General features: G+C 47.6%; 2 protein-coding genes across 3 annotated transcripts in view; one reads left to right on the plus strand and one right to left on the minus strand.

Annotated features, from left to right (window-relative positions):
• Nucleotides 1-24: 24 nt before the first annotated feature.
• On the minus strand, nucleotides 25-4,582 carry stx4 (syntaxin 4). Its single transcript, XM_029133792.3, has 10 exons — nucleotides 4,343-4,582; nucleotides 3,444-3,545; nucleotides 3,218-3,317; nucleotides 3,054-3,128; nucleotides 2,905-2,975; nucleotides 2,470-2,578; nucleotides 1,937-2,010; nucleotides 1,501-1,638; nucleotides 1,301-1,411; nucleotides 25-1,165 (listed from the first exon to the last, which is right to left on the minus strand). Exons 1-10 carry the CDS (start codon nucleotides 4,370-4,372, stop codon nucleotides 1,085-1,087), a joined length of 891 nt encoding a protein of 296 aa, XP_028989625.1. The 5' UTR covers nucleotides 4,373-4,582; the 3' UTR covers nucleotides 25-1,084.
• A 647-nt stretch (nucleotides 4,583-5,229) lies between these two features.
• The window catches only part of LOC114845599 (rho GTPase-activating protein 44-like), a 28,812-nt gene continuing 24,752 nt past the window's right edge, over nucleotides 5,230-9,289 (plus strand). The window contains exon 1 of one of the 2 annotated variants that reach the window (XM_055504576.1): nucleotides 5,230-5,600. In XM_055504576.1, the coding sequence (XP_055360551.1) occupies nucleotides 5,548-5,600 (53 nt within the window). In that variant the 5' untranslated portion in view covers nucleotides 5,230-5,547. The remainder of the gene's footprint in view (nucleotides 5,601-9,289) is intronic. The other variant, XM_029133789.3, reaches the window with a different exon arrangement.

Raw genomic sequence — 9,289 nt, forward strand, 5'->3', positions numbered from 1 at the left:
CATTTTCTGAACAAGATGAGCACATTGAATATTGCAGTATTTTATTTTTATGAACAAATCTATATTAAAAACAAATGACTTAAAATACAACTGCCATCAAACTGCACACACTGATTTCACAGTTTCCCTTCACACGTGTCACATTTGCACAGCAGGGATCCGTCTCCTTAAATGCTTTTATCTGGTTAGTAAACATGTTACTGGTCCAGGACTGAACTTGACAATGTGACAAACATGTGAAGGAAACGTGGCGACAGAGTCAGAGTTTACACGTGAAGCCGAGAACTCGACTCAAACACTGCTTTGTGAATTAAACATGTGGAAAACAAACTTATTCAATCCCTTATTAACAATGTTAGTGCACATGACGTCCTCTGCTTCCTGTAAAAGGCACAGTTTAAGGAAAAAACAGGAATTCTTTGTTCAAACTATAAATACATGTAAGACAAATAGAAGGGCACGTTGGGCCTGCAGTGATGAGAAGCTTTAAAAACAAGAAAGCAGGGCTGTCATTACACAAAAACATATTTACATTTATTACATGGAAGCAGTTTCAAACTTAAAAAAAAACTTTGACCTAACCCCCAGTAATGTGTGGTTATATACAGTTATTAGCCTATAATAGATGTTATTGTTCTTGACGCTTCTAATTCATCCAGAATCGACCACATAACGAGAGTTTTCCTGAGTACAGACAGGTCAGCACCAGCGTTTGGGTTTAAAATCACACTGACCAGTTCAAAGCCCATCGTTTCCTCTGTCTCGCGTGGAACTGACGCAACAGCTCAGATTTAGGCCAAGTCTGTTGCAGACTGAAGCTTGATTGGGGGATAGGGTCCATAAACCTGCAGCAACGCCTCAAGTAGAAGTGGCAAGATTGTAGTTTGACTTACACAACCAGAGAGCACATCTCTTCTTAAACAAGGGCCAGTTAGGAGGAGAGGAGGGTTAGATGGAGATGAGGCGACATGAGACTCCGCTGACTGCGTTCATCCGGTGGGCTGAGCTACACGAAAGGGGGACTTCTTAGAGCTTTAATGTGCCTCTGCCAAACCAATCCACAGCCGAACGGCAGCGCCTGGTTTCAGCCACTGAAGCTGGTCACCAAGGCGATGATGATGATGAGGAGGAGTATCGCTAAACAGATCGCAATCCAAAGCTTTTTCTGCAATGTAGAACAAAAAGTATGAACACGAAGGTAAGAAACGTGTCATTTCAAATATTTACACAGTGGTCGACTGTTGCAGGCGAGACATGTTTACAAAGTGCTTCCAGTTTTCATGTGTGGACGCTCACGTACCTTGCGTGCTTTGCGCTGATATGTGACGGCTTGTGCTGTGTTTTCCTTCGCTTTCTCCACATAGTCACAAGACTGTTTGATGTTGTTTTCAATCCGGTCAACCATCTCCCCCTAAACGAGACACTAAGGGCTGGTTAAAAGGTTCAGGCACTTCCATAAACCCAAACCTGTACAAAGCTGAATGTGATGCATTTCTTCACCTGCGCCTCCACCTCCATGGCGAGGTACTGGAACATGTCGTGCAGGTCTCTGATGCTCCTCTCCAGCTTCAGGATCTCATCGTGCCGTGACTCAATCTCGTTCAAGGCCTGTTTTGTAGCTTTAGCATCAATCAGGATCTGTTTAAAACAGTGCAGATGTTTAACAGCTGTAACAGTTGACAGAGGGAGGTTTGAGGGTTTCTACCTCTAAATAAAACATGACTTTTCACACCGAGAGCGACAGTGACATTGAACAACTAGAGGCTACACATGATTTCCCCTCACATGCTTACTAAATGTGTTGTCCTGTCTGATAAACTACAACAGAGCAAATAATTTCATTTATGTCATTAAAAGTCAGGAAAACCATGACTCTAGAAGTGGGGAAAGGTACATCATAGTGTGGTTCTCCTTTTAATGTGTAACACGTGCTCACGTTCTGGGTGAAAACGTCCGTCTGCCCGCTTTCGAGCATAGCATCCAGCTCCTCATCTGACACGTTATTCCCAGCTAAAAGCAGAAGGACGTTAGATCAGTTTGGAAGAACGTTGGAGCCTGACAATGAAAATTGAAACAATTCCTTTAAGCTGAAATCTCAAGACTTCCTCTTTTACAGCGTGTGACTAAACCCACAGACTTTCCCCTTCTCTTAAGCTCTAAAACACCGAACGCAGTGAAAAATTCCCTGTGTGTCTAGTTTGTCTCAGGCAATATTCATTTAAAGTAATGAATGGTTGCAGAACCATTTTATTTTGTATCCCTAACCTTCGGGGATTTGCAGAAAGCATTACACAAAAGAGATTCATAGGAATGAGGAAATAAGATTAATGACAAAGGGGGAGGTGAAACCTGCTATAACATGGTGTTGGTGCAAATAAAGCAGTTAAACTGATCACCAGACAAGACCAACAACCAAAAACCTAACATGCGGCAGCAAATGCCATAAATCAAAGCATTGTGTGTCCTCACTGATTTTAAGTTGCCTCTGTATTCTCTCCACGTTACGGTCTCGGTACTGGGCCTGGATGGTGTTACAGTGACCCATCAACTCCACAAACTCCTTGGACAGGACTCCGTGCTGGAAGGAACGAGACACATTGGTTTTACTTCACAGGTTCCCAGCAGAAAATGGAAGGTTTGAAAACACACTGTACTGACAAAAATATTCTGTCACATTGCAGCAAACCCACTAAGTATGTTGAAACAACACAGCTGTAAGAGATGTAGAATGGCAAAAAGACATTTAGTAACATCACTTATTATTCAATAGTATATTTCAGTGACTTTAGCAGTTTTACAAATCCAAAGACACTTTTCTGAAATACTCAATTTAGTCAATCTAATAAGAATATAAAACACTGGTTGACTTTTTAATGATTAATTCAGTAAGTTATAGCCTTAAACCTGAGTGCGCTGCATCCGAACGTTTATGGGGATGTATTTCCCATCATCCTCTCCCTTCTTAGTTTCAATACCTGTGGAAAGATAATTAATAAAGAGCTTTACAAAAAAAGTTTAAACACTTCATTTGCTTGTTATTTATCATTACACACTTTTCAGTTTTCTCTGAATCTGGCCTGCCAGTGTTTTGATCTCCTCTCGAAGAGACTGGAGCTCTTTCTTCATACCTGACAACGAGGCACAAAGACATTTTCAGCAAACAGACAAATGTAACTTGTTTTATGGGATTCGTGGTGGCCTGAATGAACAAACTTACTCTCCTCTGGCAGAGCCACACCAAGCACAGTTTTCTGTTTGTTCTCCAAGTCTGACACCATCTTTTTGAGACTGTGGAGACCCTCATGAATCTCTTTCACCTAGAAAGAAGTTGGTAATATTTTTTTAGTGAAACAAAACATGCCAATATTTTAAATATCAATTAAAACTAGAATGTATTAATAAGGAGAGAGGATGAGTGTGAAGGGTTTCAAGAGTAAATGTACCTTCTTAAAGAAAGCCTCATTGTCCTTTTCCTCTTTGGCTGAAACCGGCACTTTGCCCATCAGAGCTTTGCCCTCCTCATCCTCATCTGAAGCCCCCCCTTTCTGCAGGAACAATGAAAAAACGTTTGTCTGGATTTCACTTTCATGTTTACAAAAGAAACAGAAACAGAAACTGTACTTTCTTCAACAACAGAGCCGGCTCGTGGATCCACACAGCTCCAAGTCTACTAGTTACTTAGTTTATCAAAATGCAGTTTTAGTTATAGCAATGAGACCATTAGAACCAATGTCAAACCACGTTTCTACCATGTTTTAAGGAGTAACTCTGGATTAGTTAGAACAAACGTAAACACTGGTTAAAACAACTATGGTTAAACTTGAAAAACACGACCTCATTGGAGGGCAGTTATTCTATTTATTAGAATGATGGTAATCTCACAGATGTTTCCATTACTAGTCTAACTCTAGGTCAGACACCACTACAACCGAACTGCTCAAACGTAAACCACGTTGTTCCCGACAAACAAACAAACTCAAAGACTTTAAAACTCTGTGATATTGGTGAAGCCCATGAACTGGACACTCAGTGGGTGTCTCCGTAGCAGAGCTCCCTAGCCTCTGCAGCCCAGCCCCAGCCCGTCTTGGCCTGGCAGATCCTCCAAGGAAAGACGGAAGTTGGAAACAAAGTCTGTGTTTAAGCTGTGGTTAAAATCCAAGAGCAGGCAACCGTCATGGATAATAATTCGTAAGTCTGTACAGTTTATTTTGGTCCACGTTAAAGTCAAAGTTGTCACGGCTGAATGCACAAGATTGCGGGCGCTACTCTGAAGTCATGAACTCGGCTAGCAGCTGCGTTAGCAGGAAAGCTAACGCACCCGCTCGGCTACACTGACACTCACGTTCCCCAGCTCCTTCGTCCGGTCCCGCATTTTCACAGGGAGTCAGGGAGTCAGGTGTCAGAAACACTGCAGCACTCCGCCGAAGTTTGCTTATCTGTCGCCGGCTGGAGAAACAAGACGTGACACCGCACACTTTGCTCTAATGTCATTCAAGTAAAGTCCAGTAGCCGCACTTCTTCTTCTGCGGCGCTTCAACGTGTTTGAACGACGACTCACTGTCGCCCCCTGTGACCACTCTGTGTAACTGCACACACAAATAGTCATTTTCTGAACACCGTGAAATACACGAATTACAAAGCAACATGCAAAGTAATTCAAACACTCAGTTTAATTTGTTTAAAAAACAAGCTCCAGGATCACTATCAGAAACAAGACATAGACAATTACGGAAAATGAGGTAATAGTCTAATCAGAACCTTTGTTACTGCAGAACCAGTCTCTATATTTAACACATGTAAACATTACTGTGTGATTCTACTAAAAATAAACACAATACTGACAGTTTGAAACTCTAAAACAATTAATGATAAATAAATAAAGCTACAAGTACATTACACTTTGCTGCACGAGATGGCGCTGTTCATCTGCACGCTGTACTGCAACACAACACATCCAATCAAGTAATCCAACGCAATTTGGACCCAAGAAGTATTGTAAAGTACACGAAATCACTTGGATATATTTTATGCTTTCGCAGTAAAGCACTGCTCCAGGTAAAGTCGAAAGACATCCGAAAACACAAGCGGTAACGTGACCTAAATTAAACAAAAATACTAGTACTACTTCATAACAACACAAAATTACCATAGATATTTGTTGTGGTGTGTCTTTTTGTGGGCGTGTTTCTAGGCGCGTCTATCTTTCGGAATTGAGGATGTCTGATTAAACTCCATTTCCCATAGTGCACCTGCGGAGAGCGTCGTGTCGCCAGCGAGCTGTCAGTAGTGGCAGAGGGAGAGAAATTGGTCCAGCGTCTGTGGAGCTGCGGAGCGGATGACGGACACTCGGCGTCTTCATCGGCCAAAATGAGCAGGATTTAACCCAACGACCGCTTTTTGGTGTCTTCCCGTCGCGATGCGCAGACTGGATGTTTGACGCCCGAAGCCCCTCGTCTGCCGCAGATGAGCGCGGAGATCTGACTTTCTGCTATCAATGAGACATGCGGAGCGGCTCTACCTCACGGTGGTAACGCAGAAAAACGCACGATGAAGAAGCAGTTCAACCGCATGAGACAGCTCGCCAACCAAACCGTGGGCAGGTAAGCGCCGCGGGCGAGAAATGTGCGTCGGCGACGCGCAGCTGGGCGCGTTAATTGGCGGCGGTGCGCGGCTGCCAGGTTCCAGCGTTCAGTCATTCAGTCATTCAGTCGACGGGCTCTCGCTGCTCAGCTGGTTTGATCCGCACAAAGCATTGACTGTCGGTGTAGGTCACGGCTGCAGCGCGAGCGCTGCGTGATTGATCGAGCTCAGCAGGGGGTGAGTTCGGAGCGGACGCGGTACCGAGGGCTGCTGCCCACTGACCCAGTAATGAGAAGGCTCTGGGCGGCCTCCAGGCGCCCTGCTGGGCGGGGAGAGGCTGGGTGCGGACGGGTCTGTGGACGGGTTCCTGGGCGAACCGGGAAGAACTTGTCTTAGATCGATTAAAAGGGGGAATCAGATGCGAATGGAAGCATTGAATGACAGACACCAAAGAGATTTAAATGTCTGCATAGGCTCCAAACATAACCACCAAGAAGACACAGCCTGATTGTAAATGATCAGAGCAACAGATCAAGAACCGCAAAACACCTGCAACAACAACAACAAGGAGCAGCTGCAGAAATGAAAAGAAACAAAAGAGAAAATCGCTTCAGAAACGAGCATAAAAGGACGAACGGGTACCTGAGCAACAGAAAACAACCAAAGAGCCACAAGTTGACTCACAGGCAGAAAAATAATACACAAACAACCAGAAACACGCAAAACGACCAAACTGGGTCCAAAACAAGGAGTCTGAGGACGTAAAGATCCTCGCGTGACCTTTGGTTTTGTTTACGGTCGTTTTCAGGAAACGCGAGGCCCGTGTTTTCGTTTGTACTGAATCAGTGTCGTGCCCATGTTCGTGTGCGGGTCTGACCTCTGGCTGCAGCCCGGGGGAAGGTCGCCTGGCACAACGCCTGGTTTACCCCTGGAAGGTCCAGGGCCCAGGTTGTGGTTCTGCTGAGGCCCGACTGCATGAGCTGCAGCGCGTAGTGTGAGAACGCGTTGGATGAACGGGCTCCTGAGCGTCGGCGTGTCACCTCTTGTTGATTCTGCTGATAAATCTACACCGTTCATCGTTCAACCTGAGGCTCTGGGTTATTGATGAGGCGCTTCGTGGAGCGGGCGCCGCGCTCTGGGCCTCTCTCGCAGCAGGTCAGCGCCGCTGTACCGTCTCTGCCTCCGGGCCTCATCACACAGAGCAGGGAGGAATCCGGGTCGGGGGGCGGAGCTCTGCGCAGGTGTTGTGAGGCCTTTGTCTGTGCGTGTGTTTGTCGACCCCGCCCTGAGCTCGTAACTGAAGGCTGCCACCTGTCAGCGGATCAGGTGCGTTTAACCCTTCGCAGGCGACCTGCTGAGTCAGCACCCCGGAACCTGTTTGTTTTGCAGCGGCCCACGTCCGCTGGCGCCGCCGGTGGGTCCCGCGTCGAGCGGTCTCGTGCCTTGCTCTCCCGCACTCCCACCGCAGCCAGAGGCGCTGATACAGATCGATGAGAAAGGTATCACCGCAGCTAAGGCCCGGCAGCGTGGACCTGGCAGAGATACGGCACCAGAACCCCCCCAGTGGACGTTTAACCCGTTTCTAAATATAAACGCTCTGGAATGTGCGTCGGGAGGGACGAACGCTCTAAAGGAGATGAAACGGCCAATTATAAGGACACATACGTGCGCGAGAGGCCAGGTGCTTGTTTATTTCCTGTCATCTGCCGGAGAGCCGGCGCAGCCCGGCCCACTGAGGCAGAACATCCCGGTAATGAGTTTTAACCTGTGTCGTAAGGAGCAGAGCAGCCGGGGCAATTAGTCATGTTTAGAGGGTAGAGGCTCGGCGGCGGCGCCTGACGGTTGGACACACAGCCGGTACCTCCTCTGTGACCTTGGCCTCCTGCTTCGGCTGCACCGTAAAGACCATCCCTGCTCACACACACGTTATAGAGCTGGCTTTAACTGCGAGCCTGAGATATAACTGGCAGCTAGAGAAGCGTCCATCTGTGTTTACGGAGCCCAGATCACTCGCTCGGGCATCCTTAGACTAATGAAGCGACTCCCTTCAGGACCACATCGCTGCGTGGTCCAGTCGAGGATATGGGTCAGGAGAGATTCAGACGCAGTTAAATTCATCCCTCAAACGGGCGTCCGGCAGAATTAATCCTGCGTAATGCTGCGTAGTAGGAGGCGCGCGGCCTAATCCTCCTCTGGCGCCGCCGCTGCTCCTGCGCAGGGGTTCTGACCCGCTCGCTCCTAGAAAGCCCGGAAGAAAAGTGGGGCGAGGTCCGAAGAAGGCGACAGAACGTCGAGGTGAGATGAGGCTGAAAACAGGCGTCTATTAGAGCAAAAACGGGTTTCTAACCTCCATCAGCAGGAAAGAAAACAGTTTGGTTTCCAGCTGCAGGCAACAAAACCCAAAAAATATCTTTGGTATTTTCCTGAATCTGTGTTCATTCGCTGCCTGTAATGGCGTCATTATGTTTGCTTATTCATTTCATGCTCTGACGTTTCCTGGTCCTATTCAGCGCAGCAGCAACACATTCCTGATTGATGGATGAATCCCTGCCCACTGATTCTCGTATTGTTTACTGCTGCCCGCACTTTCGCTCTCCTACCAGTTCAACCTGAGCCCAACCCGTGGGACCGGCCGAGCGGGTCGGGCCGCGTTCGGCTGGGATGTGGCTGCGCTCGCTGACCTGCTCCCAGCTGTGACTCGGCTCCAAATGGAAAACTCTTAATATTGGTTGTTTCGCCCAAGTCGCCGTTCGCACGGTGAAACCTCCAAAGTCGCCGTCGCCGCTGAGCCCGCGGCCGCTTTTAATGAGGCGGCTGAACAAACAAACTAATCCTCGTTGTAATCATCCCTAATCCAGCAGCGCGACGGGGACGTGTGCGGCTCAGACCCGCTCGCTGAGCCCGCAGAACCCGCAGAACCCGCGTTTGGACTCAGCCTGTCTGATCCCTGGTTCGCTGCTGCAACAGGCCACGCTGCTGTCGACCCTGTTGACAAGTCATCAACGCTGAGCTTCAGGGTTTTGTTCCCAAAGAGAGGCACAAACAAAGCGCCTCTGTCCTGTACACGAGCGTCTGATTAGAGCAAATTGTTCCATAGAGGTGAAAATCAATTATTCTTATGTTTTTTTTATCCTCCTCGACCACTGGACTGTTCAGTTGAATCCTAATGAAGCCATTAGTCAGACATAGAGCTGTGTGTGTGTGTGTGTGTGTGTGTGTGTGTGTGTGTGTGTGTGTGTGTGTGTGTGTGTGTGTGTGTGTGTGTGTGTGTGTGTGTGTGTGTGTGTGTGTGTGTGTGTGTGTGTGCGCGCGCGCACTAATTCCTGCAACGTCCTCAGAATTTGATAATTGACTGCCCTTTATCTGCAGCATAATTAGTCTCCATAGCGAGGACGCTGAATTGGAGGAAGCCGCTTCTCTGGGAGGGAAATGAAATAATGAACGCCGGCGTTGCGGCCGCCCGGTCTCTGCTACAAGCTGCTCGGGCTAAAGCGGATGCAGTGTTTACTGCGCGAAGGCCCCGGAGGTCGACACCCAGCAGGTGGACGTGTTTTAATAGCAGCGTCATTAGCTGCGCTGCTGTTGAGGCTGCTCGCAGAGAGAAGTTCTTCTTCTTCCCCTTCCTCCTCCTCCTCCTTTGCTTCCTTCTGCTCCTTCTTTTCTTTCTCCTCCTCCTTCTTCTTCTTCTCCTCCTCCTTTTTCTCCTTCT

Source organism: Betta splendens, chromosome 19, assembly GCF_900634795.4.
Source record: "Betta splendens chromosome 19, fBetSpl5.4, whole genome shotgun sequence".
Lineage (NCBI taxonomy): Eukaryota > Metazoa > Chordata > Actinopteri > Anabantiformes > Osphronemidae > Betta > Betta splendens.